Below are 15,932 nucleotides of genomic sequence, written 5' to 3' on the forward strand. Positions count from 1 at the left end.
TGACACCACTTTTTTACTCTGGTGATATCTGAACCAGCACTTCTTTGTTAACCACATAAAATGATTCACAAAATTACTGATAAAGAATGCTCGGATGCATCATCTTTTATATTTTTACATACTTTTTTTTATTTTGCCAAGAGAGCAAATATCATCACACAGTAATAACTTGTGCAAAATCTGATTTCTCCACTTTTATTTCATAAACAACAAAACTGTACAAACTAAATTGCTTTGTTGTTAATTGAATGTAAAAAGTACTCTGGTGACACATATTCTGCCTTCCCTTCATTTTAGTTCAATGCAATGAGTTGCAGTAATGTGGAATTATCATATATTGTCTAGAATGCTTCAAAAGTGCAATAGGATGCATGATCGAAATGGATACCATTACAGTATCTATGAGAGTCAGAGAATACCTATGTGAATTGAGTCTAATACCTGCTAAAAATCATTTCCTATCAGCAGACGCATTGCACTGTTTTTGCTCAGTATGTCCTATGCATTACCAGACAAGGTGGTACATATGTAGATTAATGCAACACTTAAGCCTTTGAACTTAACTGTATTTTTTTTGTTTTTGTGCAGTCATTGAGATGTTATCAGGCCAGTTTGCTTCCAGTGTAGACACTCCTCTAGTCACACTTTTCTTTGAAGCCTACTCAACCTGTAAGGTATTTCTTCTTGAAACCATCCCCAGTGTCCAGGAGGTGAGTTGGTAAAGTGGGGAAAGAACAGAGTACAGTGGATGAAGGTTTAGAGCTGTTATGTTTTGTGAGATAACTGATGCATACACATTTACTGCCCCTTCCTCTGCCTTTGCATATATACTTCATTTGATGAAATACAAAAAAATATGAAATTCATTCCCTTGACCCAGACTTGTGATCTCTATTTATGTAGCTGAATAAAGTGTGTAAAAACTTTTATTGAACCCGACCAAGTATAAAATTCCTATCAGGTCAGATATATAAAGAAAATCTAAGCTAAACCATGCTATAATACTTAAGTATTAGGGAACAGTAAGTGTAATAAGTATTTTTGAAAAAGAAAGTGACAGAATAAGATTCTAGGGCAATTTAATAAAATCGCAGCTGCAGTAGTGTATTTTCTATGTCTTCCACAACCTGTCCATGAATAGGAGGCAGGGGAAATATATTTTTTAAAAAGAGCTGGGGAGAGGGAGAAAATAGAGAGAGTGGGTGGGGAACCCTCATCCAAATAAGACAAGAGCGAAACAAATTCATGGATAACATTTCTATTTTAGAGAATCCGTTTTGTCTATTGGAATATTCTGCCAGTGAAACATACCACTGCCTTTGCATGACAGAATCACTTCCTAGTGAACAGATGTCAAGTGCAGCTGCCTCTCCAGGGAACCCTCTACTTCCACATGTGGCTCATCTTGGTGTAATTTATCTTAACAGGTCTGGGGGCAGGTCATCACCACTCTGGGACATTTGGCCTCTGTTCTGCCAGAGGAGCAACTAGATAAGGAGCTTCCTTGGTTGGTCAATGAAGTTGAAAGGCTCCAGTCCCAGCTGCCTGCTGATATGGCATTTTGTTTGCTCACGGTGAGTGTGACCTTTATTTGCTGTCTATGCTTGCCACTTCAACCAATCCCAAATGATCCACTCATAATGAACACTGTATCCCATAATGAGAGATTAGCTGCAATGAAACACTACATTATTGAGAAATGAGGGTTGAATACATAACTACAGTATTACATTGGTGAGTTAGTTACACCACAGGTGGAGTTGTGAGATGGTTCAGGACTCCATCATGTGTACATTGGGCCAACATATTGGCATTCCGCTCCCGACAGTAGCAATGTTGTGGGTATCAGAAATTTTGGGATGTAGGAAAAATGTATGATTCCAAGTTTGCCCCTTGGGTACCCCTGAGAAATAGAACCACCGCACCAATTCGGACAGTAATTCCCCGCTATTTGACACATTCATGCCTGGTAATTATTTCAGTTTTGAGCTGGTGTATTGTTTTGAGAGATGAAGGGATTACAGGGAATATAGTTTTCCAACATTAATTCCAAATACTGAACCAGCTCAATTGTGATTAGCACACAATCCATGAAGGCAGCGAGAGAAGCAAAATGCACATTTGTATTTGTTACATATGAAATCGGGATAAATAAAGGGGAAATGTGTACCAAAGCAATTGTGCTAGAATTTAAATAAACATCAACAGTGCTGAAATTTGCTTCACCTGTTGTTGTGATACTGGGTAAGTAAAATTGGTAATGGAAGTGAAATTGAGCATTCTGACGCTCCATCTTGATGCGTTAATCATAACAAAACAGCAGATCTTCAGTCACTAGAGCCCTGACATAGGTACCAAGCAGTAATTGGGCTTACTAAAGCCCTAATGACCTCTTATAACAAACAGTGTGCCGTTTCATTTTCTCTAGTCGGAGAGGCTGCTTACACCCTGTGAAATACAAGTAAATTTACAAATGACCTTCACTAAGGAGCCCCATGTCTTTACATTGCACTCCTGGTGACCGAACATACAGGTACAACAGTGAAGTCTTAAGAGGAGCACTGGAAATGTATCATTTTGGTAATCAATAATGTGCTGGAATTATAGAATACTACTTTTAGTTGCTATAAAAACAAATATTAGCAAAGGAAAGAGTCCGTAGTTAGAGACGTGCGAACTGTATTAGCTGAAAAAGCAAGAGTGACGTAGACCGTGGTGGACACACTATTAGAATCATTACGTCTCCAATCTGCCAATTTTCATTTCCACAGAACATTGTTTTTGAGGCTTGAGAATTGTAGATTAATGTTGAGGATCTAAGTGGAACAGTTTCTGCTAGGTCTGAGCACTTACAGTTAAAAGGACAGGATGTTCAAATTTCCTTACAAGTCCTTCTTTTGACAGCCTCCACTTGTAATAAAAATTTGAATACCAGCTACAAACATAAAAACATGACAGAATTTTGTTGTATGGCATATTGACCATATACATAATTTGAGGTTGTTCCCCCAATGAGTCTTCCAAGCCTTCATTGCAGGTGATCATTCTCCGCATTAGCATCTGTGTAGCTAAATGTGTTCCTAAAACTGCTTTTAGTCGTCACCCATCTTCTGTGTTGCAGCTCCTGCCTCCACGTTGCCTTTGATTCTCATAAGCAAACACTATCCTTTTAGCTCCTCTGTACTCCCATGGTTCACAGTGTGCAGGGGTGCAAGAGGGACATTGAGCAATCCTGGTCCACAACTGTTAATAGTGAAACAGATGTAGCGGCACATACATGGATCCAGGTTTTAGAGGAGCACCCCAATTATGTCTGTATTTTACTATCTAACAGGAAAAAAAAGGGGAAAATGTATTTCCAATAGTGTTCATCCACCCATGCTACATCTAAGTGTGCCCTTTGGCTTGAGGGTGTATTTTGCTGACTTGGGATGAGACTACATTAGTGGAGTGTGGATCACTTGGAGAAGCAGGCAGATAACTAGAGGACCTGTAGGATGAACAGGGAGAAACAGGAGGGTGAAAGGGAGGTCAAACAGAGGAGGGGGACAAGGGAACAAGACTCTCCAAAAAGTTCAGTACAACTGAATGGAGGAGGAGGAGGAGGAGGACCAAGATCACTAGCAGGATTAGGAACACACGGAACTGGATTTCCAAGATAATGAAGAGAAAGCAATATCAGGAGGACCATGGGAAAAACCTGGAGGATCAGGCTGCCAAAAAGCATAGTCGACCAGGATGACTGAGACCCCACGGACATAAGGCCCAGCATGCCTAAGACAAAGAGGAGGATCAGCAAAACCAGGAGAATAAGTAGAATGAAGTAGACCAGAAGGACCAGAACCAGGAGGCCAAAGAGGAGAAGAAGTACAAGTAGCCACTTTATTAAGCGCCATAGAAGCTAGAAACTAGCTGACTCCAAACCCTTTCGGTGGTATAACAATGAATGTATGCAAGCAAGAATTGCCCTTGGCAATGCTATCAGGGTTGGGGAAATGGGTACTGTTTGTACTGCAAGATATGAATACAAAAAAGCTATCCATAAAGCCAAGTGCCCATGGGATGAGCTTAGATGGCAGGACCTAAAAGAAGCTAGTTTGCAGAATAATACCAAATTATTCTGGAATATCATTAAGTGAGGCGGAGGGGGTCAACCTGATCAGCCCCTAAGTCATGTCTCTCATGAAGGATGGGTTAATGACTTTAGGCCCCAATATGCGCGTAACCCTTTAGATGATCAAATGGAAGAAGTTAGTTATGTTTTTTTATACTGATGAGGCTTTTAATGACAAAGAAGTTTTAGCAGCTCTTAGTGCAGTTGCTGGAGGTAGAGCGCCAGGACTCGATGGTGTCCCTGCGGATGTGTTCCTCTTCGACAAAATACGATGGGGTAGATACATCTTGTTGATGGCAAATGCAACAGCCCTGGGTGCCCGATCCCGGTTTCCTGGAAAGGGGACGTGATAATTCCAGTATATAAAAAAAAGCACGGGGTTATGAGGTGAACGGGATGTCAAAGGGAAGAAACTCGATCAGGCAAGTGGATGCGTAGACACAAAGGTCGGCAGAGGGGAGTCGATAGCCAGACTCCATCACAGAGGCCAGCGGCCTGCTTGCTCTAAAAGGAGGAGGGGGGTGGGGGCAGGGGGAGGGGGAAAAATAACAAAAAAATCATCACATCAAGATTATGCAAGACAAAGGGAAGCTCAGAAGCAACAAAATTTGAGAGGAGGGAAGGAAATTGAAAAACAGAGGAAGGATTGGAGGTTAAAACAAGATTGTCAATGCGGATAGGCACACTAAATATTTGTGGATTGAACAACGCGAGTAAGCGAAGAGCGGTGAGGGAGTATTTAAAAGCAATTCATGTTGATTTGTTATGCCTGCAAGAGACCCATATAGAGATTGCTCAAAAAGGATTATTGGGGCAGCTAGGTTTTCAAATACTTGATTGCACGACACAAGGGACCAGGACGACAGGGGTGGCCATATTAGCACGGCATGGGTGTGTGATAGTCAAAAGGCAGAAGGCAGATACATATGGGCGCTGGGTGCTGATGGAATGTCAGGTGCAGGGACTCAACTTTACTTTGTGCTCATTGTATGCTCCGTCTGTAGATGACCCTGAAGTCATTATTGCTATGAATGTACAGCTATCTAATTGGCCACAACCCTTGGTGTTATGTGGAGACCTGAATATTAATGGTCTGAATGGTTTATGGAAGCATGATCCCCAAAAAATTTTGGGTAGGAAAAAGAGAAGCCACATGGCCCTGATTAGGCTAATTCAAGACAATGGCCTAGTAGATATATGGGAGCAGCAGCATAATATAGGGGGGGCAGTATGTATTTTTCGGCACCACATAAAGCCCTAGCAAGACTAGATTATTTTTTGGTCTCCCCTATAATATCATCAATAGGTAAAGTTAGCCGGCTGCCACGGGTCATGTCGGATCACAACCAATTGATTTTAGATCTGACAATTCCTATGCAACATAAACAGATTTCGAATTGGACATTTGAGAGAGCCCTGCTCCATGATGTAACATATGTTGAATACATGAAAGACTGGTTAAAAGGGTTCCTTGAGATAAACAGAGGTACAACCCCTCCTGCTATAGTCTGGGACACAATGAAAGCGGGCATAAGAGGAGAGACAATTAGCTTCTCTGCTAGAAAAAATAAGGCTGAGAGGGAGGAGGTGTCAGGGAGAGTAGGGATGGTGGCTCACATAGAAGAAGAACTTGGTGTCGCAATAAGGTCGAAACAGGATATTACGGTCATCTTACAGAGGCTAACATTGGCAAAAGCAGCAGTGGGAGATATTTGCATCGAAGGCAGCGGGGAAATATCTGGCGTGGAGAAAAGAGCAATATGAATACAGCGAGCCGATTGGTCACATACTAGCCATTAGAACAAGACAGGCGGCAACAAAGGGGGACATTGCGGAGATTATGCTGCATGATGGAGGCATAGCTACAGCACCCAGGGATATATGTGTAAGGTTCAAGGAATTCTACCAGGCACTATGTAGCCCGGAACAAGGGGCCGAGACAAGCGATATTGAGGGGTTTCTGGGAGGATCAAATCTGGAAAAATTGGATGTGGAGGATAAGGGGGCCTTGGAAAAAATATTTAGTCGGGGGAAATGCACAGAGCAATCCTAGATCTTCCGGCGGGAAAAGCGGTAGGTCCGGATGCCATCCCATTAGAATTTTATAAAACTTTTTTTCCTGAAATAGAGGAGGATTTTTTTGATCTAATAACCAATATCCAAAATGGTGCACCCCCCAGAATCTTGGAGCGAGGCAGTTATGATCGTATTTATCAAAAATAATAAGCCTCCAACCAATCCTGGGTCATACAGACCTATTAGCTTAATGAATAGCGATGTAAAAATCTATTCGAAAATCTTGGCAAATAGATTAGGGAGTATTATAGGTAAGATTGTATCCCCCAGACAGCACGGGTTCATCCCTGGGAGGGGTACGCAGAACACATAAGAAGGGTATTGACCTTATTTGATGGAACGGCAGCCTCACGAGACCCTATGTCATTAATATTATTAGATGCAGAAAAAGCATTCGACAGGGTCTCGTGGGAATTCCTCTGGGCAGTGTTAGAGAATGTAAATATAGGAAATGTGTTCATAAAGGCTGTAAAGGCACTATACATCAACCCCAGAATAAGACTAAGGATCATGGGAGAAAAGAGCGAGGCAATAATGATCGGGCGGGGAACCAGACACGTGTGTCCGTGCTCTCCACTCTTATTTGCTTTGTATATAGATGCATTTATAAGGAGAATAGAGCAGAACAGAAACATCCAGCCAATAGTCCTTAATGGATATGAAACAAAAATCCTGGGTTATGCGGATGATTTGGCGATCACCTCTAGCGATCCTGAAACGGCACTACGGGAAATAGAAGAAGAGGCAGCCGTGTATGGAATGCTCTCAGGTTATAAGCTAAACACAGGCAAAACGCAGGTTGTAATAAACCAAAAGATAGCATGGACAGACCAAGGAATTACTGAAACAGCGGTATATTTGGGGGTTACTATCTCAGCAGAGATCTCGACAGTCGTGGCAAAAAATCTAGATCCAATAATAAGAAAGGCCAAGGTTGATTTTAACAGGCTGAATAATTTACATCTGACTACAATAGGCCGGTGTAATGTGATAAAAATGACATTCCTACCCAAAGTTTTATATCTCTTTAGGACTATCCCCCTCATCTTTGATAACAAATGGTTTAGAGAACTTGAAGGGGTCACCAATAGATTCATTTGGGCTGGAGGAAAATCGCTATCCCGAGAGCGCGGCGAGCTGGCTCTTCCCGATTTCAAGACCTATTACTGGGCTACAGTCTTGCTGTATATAAGAGGAATGTTGGGGGGAGATATAACGGATAAATGGAGAGGAAGGGATGGGATTCCAGACGTATATGAACTTCTGGTCAAGGATTCAGATAAATGGCTACTTAAGTACGATGAAAAAAGCTTCTACAAGAAAGTACGCTTTAAGACCCTAGGTGCAGCAACAACAGTATGGTCAACAATCAAGAAAAAGATAAACTTGGGGAGGATAAACTATTATACACCACTATATGGGAACCCATCACTGCCAGGAATATTTTATGATACTGTAATGAAAGGCTGGGATAGACAAGGAGTAAAAAGTATAGGAGATCTTATGGGGGTGGCAGGGATTATAACGTATGAGAATGCGCAACGGCTATGCAATCTAAGGCACAGGGATTTTTACAAATACTTACAAGTTAGGTCGGTCTTATCAAAGAAATGCGGGGAGCGATATGCAAAAAATAGATTTAATTGAAGCTATAAGAAATGAGACAGGATGTAGCATATCACAACTATATGACGAAATGTGTAAATATAAAGAGGATGATTCTGAAAAAATGTATGAGAAATGGAGATCTAAACTAGGGCTGACAGGGAACGAGGCCGAGAAATCGTTAAGATTGTTAAACTCTGTGCTGAGGGCAACAAATGTACAAACACAGCAATACAAAACACTGTTTGAACTATATCATACCCCCCATGGAGTGGCACAATGGGGTGGAACCAATGGTGTAACTTGTCCAAGATGCCATTCTACCCAAGCTGATACCATCCACATGTTTGCATCTTGCCCGGCTTTAGACAAGTATAAAGAAGACTTGGAGCAATTCTTTAAGAATTCGCTGGGAATGAATATAACATTACTAGACGAAGTGATGGTTTTGGGGGTAACAAAGGTTAGCGTGGAAGTACCTCACTTCGAGTTTCTGTATATAGCCATGGCATTAAGCAGATTATGTATAGCTTCACTTTGGAAAGATCCAAACCCACCAACACTACAACAATTAATCTCTAGGGTATTGGCCATATACACGCTGGAGTGGGCTCTAGTGGAAAAAAGGGGAAGGGTGAGAAGAGAGGTTGCAAAACGGATATGGGCCCCAATAACAGAATGGAAGCTAAGATTGGGGAGTCAGTAACCAGATATACAATGACCCAAATGATCTTGATTCTGAAAGAATAAGTACAGCAAACACGTTAAGGGCAAAATGCTTCATATGTATTAATTGGTTGAAGGAAAAAAAAGTACTATGTTATGATAGTTCCTTCTTTTTTTTTTTTTTCCTCTATCTGTTACTATGCATTCTCTTGTGCAATAGGCAATGAAAATGTATTCTTGATGATGATGAATAATAAATACATTTTAAAAAAAAGGAGATAAAACTCAACCGAGGAATTACAGACCTATCAGCTTGATAGATACAATTCAGAAGGTAGTTGGGAGGTTGATCCTGAACAATATCTTAAACTGGATTGAAGAGAATAGTGTATTGTCCCCTTTCCAAGAGGGTTTCCGTAAATACACTAGCACCATTGATCAAGGCATTAATTTTATTCTTTTATAGTGGAAGACTGTGACATTGGGCAAGGGCAGTCATTATGCTGCCTTTGTTGATCTACGTTCAGCTTTTGACCTTGCCCCCGTTCCCGGTTATGGGTGACGTTGAGGGAATTAGGCCTTTCGGACGACATCCTAACCTTCGTAATGAGGCCACACCAGAGCAATCATGCTAGAATCCGCTGGGGAGGGCAGGGTAGGGTCACCACCCAGTTTCCGGTTGAACGAGTGGTACGGCAAGGCTGTGTCATGGCACCAACGTTATTCTCTTTGTATATTAATGGAATAGTGGACCGTTTGTTGCCAGTGAATACAGATGCCCCTTCTCTAGCAGGTGTACAAATTCCGATTTTAATGTTTGCAGATGACACATTAATTATTTCCAAGACTCCTAAAGGCCTCCAGTGAGCTCTATCAATTTTTGAAGATTTTTGTGCTGCTCGAGGCATGGAAGTTAATGTGTCAAAAATGAAATTAATGGCTTTTAATCCGCATTGAAGTTTTAAGGGGAGGGTTTTTATGAATAAACAACCACTTGAACTGGTCAGGGCTTTTACCTATTTGGGTATACAGTTAGAGAAGAACCTTAAGTGGGACTGCCATATAGATTTAGCAGCCCTGAAACATCGACAAGTTACGGGAGCTTTAAGTCTGGAGCATAAAAGGTCTCTAACAAAACCAATTAGACTAGTCCTCCAAGTTCATGAATATTAAGCTGTTAGCTCCGCGCTTTATGGCGCCGAATTATGGGGGTTTGAGAAAGCAGCTCCTTTAACTCTTTCTGAAAATAAGTTCCTCCGTAGCATTACCAATCTCCCACAAAGCACCCCTCTTAAGCCACTTAGATATGATTTGGGTAGAAAAGCTAATATTGATGTCGCCAAGTTGCGTCCGATTTTATATTGGCGTAGGTTGTGAACGATACCTGAACTCTCATCATATGCCTCAGGTTTTCTGGATGTAATAAAATCTGATGCCTTCCACAAAATCGGTTGGTTAAGAGGTGTTAGGAATAGCCTGATTGGCCTGGGAATGAGAATGCTATGGGAGAACCCATTAGAGGCTTCTTTTCCCTCTGAAAACATCCTAAAAGAGAAGTATTGGGAGTGGGCTGCTTTTAATGCTTGGAGTAACTCTGACTCATCTTCTATGGTGGGAATCTTCTTAGTAACAAAACTCACACCCGGATTAGAATCCTATTGGGATAATATCACCAGGCCGAGAGATAGGAAGCTTTACTTCCAACTCAGGGCAGGCTCCTTACCTTTAAAGTCCCTTATGTCCAGGTGGAGTCCCACAGGTGATAACATCTGTCTTGCCTGTGGGAGTCATAGCGAAACAGTTGCCCACCTGCTTTTTGCCTGTTCCGCCTATGCATTCCCTAGGCGAGTTTGGCTGGCTCCAGTGTGCAAACTACTTTGCACATTTAGGAGCGCCGAAGCGGAAAGGCTTACGCGCATCAGCACTTTATAATTTATCACAATAGCGGTAGCCAAATACCTAGGATGGGCGTGGGCTATAAGGCTTAAACCTAAATCTGGGTCATTCTTTGGTGAGCATTAATTTGAACTTCCCTAGCATGGCCACTGAACGTGATTGATTATTTTAACTGGGTGTAACTTTTATCTCGTCCATTTGCTCTGAGATCTAAGTTTTATCAAACATTTTTAACTATCCAGCCAAGGCATTTTTAACTATTTCTAAATGTTGTTTGTTTTGTGCTTTTATGAGTATACTTCGAATAAAGCTACTTTGGAATGGAATGGAATGGAATGGAGAAGAAGGATGTGCAAGTGGAAAGGGAGGGTCATCAGGAGGACAAGTGCCACCAGAACAAGAAGGAAGAAGATGGGCAGGTCAACATGGAGAACCTACACCACTGTGTAGACCCTACACAGAATGAGGAGGAGGAAGATGGCCATGAGGATGAGTAGAATGGGAGGTGAGGGTCCAGGACAGCCAAGAAGTTTAGAAACTCCAGGACCACTAGAAGGATTTGGAAAACTTGAACCAACAGGGGACCAATACCATGTCCAAGAACTAGGAAAACCAAGAGGATCAAGACCAGGAAGAATAGGAAAAGGATTTCTAAGAGGACTAGGAAAATAAGGAGGAAAACCAGGAGGAGGGAGACCACTAAGAGGAAGAAGACCATGAAGAGAAAGCGGAGGCTAGGAGGTCCAGAACAGCAGCCACCACCATGACCACCATGAAAAACCTGAAGGCCAACACCAGGATTGCTAGGAGTAACAGCACCAGAGGATCCAGAGACCCTTGGAAGAGGATGACCAAGATTACCATGAACATAAGGACAATGAAGATCATGAGGACCAGCAGGACTGGGACCAGAAGAATGAAAAGATTGAAGAACACCAGGGCAAGAGAACCAGAAGAACAACTAGGAGGGACACAGCAATAAGCACATTGGTAAAGATAATCCTTTAAACAGAAGTAGAATCTCAGGAGGATAAGGGCTTCTTATGGCCAATGACCAATACCTAGAAGACCAGGACCAAGAATATGTAGATGAAGACCAGGAGGATGATTTTGAGGAAAATATGAGTTGATAGAAGGGAAAGAAGAATAAGAGGATGATCAGGAGGAAGAGACCTAGAAAAAGGAGAACATGAAAATCAATACGAAGATTAGGAGAACTATGAAAAGGAAGACCTGGTAAACCAGAAGCATGAAGAGGAAAACCTATAGGTGGAAGACCAGGAAGAGGAAAATGACCAAGAGGAGTAGAGGGACCAGGGCAACCAGGAAGTCTAGGAGCACTAGGATTACCAGGTCCACCAAGAGTACACAACTATCAAGGGAATCACAACGGGACACGCATCAGGAGAGCTAGGGACAGGAAAAGCAAAGGCAGAATGATGATTTGAAAAGGAAAGAGAGATCAACAAAACGGGGAACATCCTTTACGACGCGGATGTTACCCCGCAGTACCGTTACAACGCATATTTTAGAAGGCAAGTCGTAACAACGACTTGCGCTGGAGGGCGCTAAAGCACAAGGAATAGTAGATTTACTATTCCAACACATGCCTACTGTGGATCACTGAAATAATATAGACTGCCAAAATATCGACCTGCAAAAATATCGTTGCCAAAATATCGACAGACAAAATATCGACTTTCTATCTACAAACAGGTAAGTACAAAAATATCGAGTACAAAATATCGTTAACAATAATATAGATGTAAAAAATATCGACTTTATTAAAAACAGTGTTAAATTAAATTAATATTAAATTTTAATTACTAACATATACTTAAAAATACTTAAATTAAATTATAATAATTAAATAATAAATGAAAGTAATAAAAATAATTTTTTACAATCTTATTTGTTGACCCTGAACCCTAAAATATACCCCTTTACCCAAAAACCCAAAACTGACCCTGAACCCTAAAAATACCCCTTTACCCAAAAACTAAAAACTGACCCTGAACCCTAAAAATGCCCCTTTACCCAAAAACTAAAAACTGACCCTGAACCCTAAAAATGCCCCTTTACCCAAAAACTGAAAACTGACCCTGAACCCTAAAAATGCCCCTTTACCCAAAAACTGAAAACTGACCTTGAACCCTAAAAATGCCCCTTTACCCAAAAAACTGAAAACTGACCCTGAACCCTAAAAATGCCCCTTTACCCAAAAACTGAAAACTGACCCTGAACCCTAAAAATGCCCCTTTACTCAAAAACTGAAAACTGACCCTGAACCCTGAACCCTAAAAATGCCCCTTTACCCAAAAACTGAAAACTGACCCTGAACCCTAAAAATGCCCCTTTACCCAAAAACTGAAAACTGACCCTGAACCCTAAAAATGCCCCTTTACCCAAAAACTGAAAACTGACCCTGAACCCTAAAAATGCCCCTTTACCCAAAAACTGAAAACTGACCCTGAACCCTAAAAATACTCCTTTACCCAAAATGTATCAATATTATTTAATTACCAAATAATTATTAATTAACAATAAAGTAAATATATTAGCACATTAGCTGTAATTATTTTAATAATTAATATTATTTTTTCCCAATTAATTACTAAACAATAACACAAAATATATATATTTAAATGTACTCTAATTAATGTAATTAACTAATTACAATTAATCAATTACCAATTAATTACTAATTCAAAATATGTACAAAATTATATGAATTAATTAACTAATTATTATTAATTATCAATAATTATTAATTATAAATATTTACAAACATATATTAATTAATTAATTATTATTAAATTACTTCCCACCCTATTCCCCTATAAACCCACAACCCGCTACAGAATTACATAACGCAATTATTAAAAAAACAAAATACATTTAATAAAATATTTTATAACATTAATACACACTTTTCACACATATTATTACATAAAAATACACTATAAAATATTATATATTATTAAAAATTCGATATTTTTGCTATCTATATTTTATACAGTCGATATTACTTCACTTACCTGAAAAACGATATTTTTGTAGTCGATATTATGTCCAGTCGATATTTTGTCCAGTCTATATTTAAAACTCGATATTATGTCCAGTCGATATTTTGGAGTCGATATTTTGTCTGTTCACCGCCTACTGTACGCAGGCTGGTGTTGGAATAGTAAATTAAACTATTACTAAGTCCGCACCCCTACAGCGCAAGTCGTGGTAACGACTTGTGTTGTAAAATACGCGTTGTAATGGTACGCGTGGTAATACCACGCGTCGTAACAACGTACATCCCAACAAAACTGATGGGTACCATTAAGACCAAGACCAGCAGGAAGACCAGGAGCAGGAAGACCGAGGCCATGAAGGAAGGGACTAAGATGGCATGAGGATCTAGACAGTGCCATAAGAAGAAGGAGTAGGAGACAACCAAGAGAACTAGAACCACCAGAGAACTAGGACAACCAAGGCAAGGGCCATCATCAACAGTGGCTAAGAATACAGGGCCTACGATGACAAGTGAGTCTAGGCTACATGTGTTAGGGCATGCCCCTGTTAAATGCTGAACATGTTCTCTTCTGGTTCCTTGATGGACTAAAATCCAACATCTGACTCCAACGGACAACCTCTACAGAAATCACTATGTGGATCTGAGAGATCTTAAGGCACTGTGAGTCAAGAAAACAGAGCAACCAGGAAAGAAAAAAATGGACATAAGCACGGTCATCTGTCAAAATCTACTTGTGGTCATATGTGTTTAGAAATAGTACACAAGAGAGCTCATTCACACACCAACTCACTCTTGCATTCAGACAGAATTTACACTTTGAAGTTTGTAATTCACCACTGACCATCATCATTTGCACAAACTGCCCTTTGGCCTCATCTCAATTTTCTTATCTCCTTGCAGACCCTTGAGTTATGCATCCAGGCAGCTGTTACTAAGAGTTGCAGAGCGCTGAATGGAACTGTGCCAACCGTGCTTGCCGTCCTGCATCACCTGGTAAGTATATACATGAGGACAAACAAAGTATTTCAGTGGGAGGCGCCAGGCATTTCCTGTGTAACATATTGTAACAAATAAAGTTTCTACCTTAATCCAATTTATAGTAGGAGTGTTTTTAAAGGGCAACATTTTGGAACTCTCTTGCATAAAATATTAAATTATAATCCATAAAAATCCTGTATGAACCAATTTGCTTCTAGGATGCAAAGAAAGAAGACAATGGGTGTAAATCTGTCAGTGTTGAGAGCTCCTGTGCCAGAACCACCCTAACTCTGCCTTCCGGCAGCTCTGGCTCTGATAATAGGTAACAGAGGAACAGAGTGACAGGGAAAGGGAAGGGACCCAGGGGGAACACCAAGGATGGAGACCTGAAAGAAAAAAACTGTACCCAATAACAATAGTTTACAACAGAGACATAATACTAACAAAGCTTATCTCGGAGGTTCAATTGTCCAGTTAGACTTTACTATATAACATATACTGGACTCTTCATGACATTCCCAACAACAGTACACCCAATCTTAAATCTATATATTTAATAATAATAAGCTATATCATATACATTTGAATAATGCCATTAATCAAAGGAAATTCAGTATTTATCCCACTAAGGTTCCTAAAGTCAATATGTGCAGAAACTACCCCGCAATTTAGTTAAAATAATCCAAAAACACAACATTTCTGGAATATCCTTACAATCTAAACTTGAAGCATTCAAGACCCCAGTCCACATATAAGAAGGCCCTCTGAAAACAGGTGCATAACTTGATGTCCATAAGCATGAAATTCCGAATAGCAATGCTGGCACGTGGAATCTGGAATGAATGGGAAACAAAAGACAAGCATCTCTGATGAGGACCACAGTGCGAGAACTGAATGCCGGTAAAGAAAGAACAAGCATTTACAATGCAATGGTTTTGCCTTTGTTAAAGTTAGAGCTATTGGCATTGCTCTTGACATTATTTTTATTTATGTTTTTTTTAACATAAATAAATGGCATTGTCATTTACAATGCCACTAGCTTTATCTCTCGCAAATGACACACACAAACACACAGAGCCCCCCCCACACACACACAGAGCCCCACACACACACAGACAGCTTCCCACATACTATCACTATAAATGCAACACTCGCCGCACACTTTCACAACAAATGCAACACTCTGCTAACAACTACCTCCTCAACCGGGTACTGTCCGAAAATACTCCTCAGCGCCCCACAACTACGTATAAAGGGCTCTATAAATACTTCAAAAGGACTAAATTAATAGCGGTTACTGTGCTACTCGCAAATACAAGCAGGGTGAATATCACCACAAGAACATGGTCGGAGAGTATGGCGAAGCCGAAGCATACTTGCTCTTGCAATGATGCAGTGCTGTTCTACATGACGCCGCGTATTAACACACATTACGTGCAGTAGCAGTGGGAAGGAGCGATTTAGGGAAAGTTCAGGGGCTGGCAGTGAACGACGGGTGTCACAGCGGGGCGGTATGGGGCACAACTAAGGGGGGCAGAGCCGAGGGTGCGCAGGGTGGTAAAGGGGGTACAA

At 40.7% G+C, this 15,932-nt stretch overlaps 1 protein-coding gene across 1 annotated transcript in view; it reads left to right on the forward strand.

The window, feature by feature from the left end:
• The first annotated feature begins 596 nt into the window (after nucleotides 1–596).
• The window catches only part of LOC147748356 (maestro heat-like repeat-containing protein family member 1), a 79,842-nt gene continuing 64,506 nt past the window's right edge, over nucleotides 597–15,932 (forward strand). Inside the window, exons 1-3 of the mRNA XM_086936423.1 lie at nucleotides 597–710; nucleotides 1,428–1,574; nucleotides 14,283–14,375. Coding sequence (XP_086792549.1) covers nucleotides 597–710; nucleotides 1,428–1,574; nucleotides 14,283–14,375 — 354 coding nt within the window. The remainder of the gene's footprint in view (nucleotides 711–1,427; nucleotides 1,575–14,282; nucleotides 14,376–15,932) is intronic.

The sequence above is a fragment of the Lissotriton vulgaris genome, chromosome 1_1, assembly GCF_964263255.1.
Source record: "Lissotriton vulgaris chromosome 1_1, aLisVul1.2, whole genome shotgun sequence".
Taxonomy (NCBI): Eukaryota; Metazoa; Chordata; class Amphibia; order Caudata; family Salamandridae; genus Lissotriton; species Lissotriton vulgaris.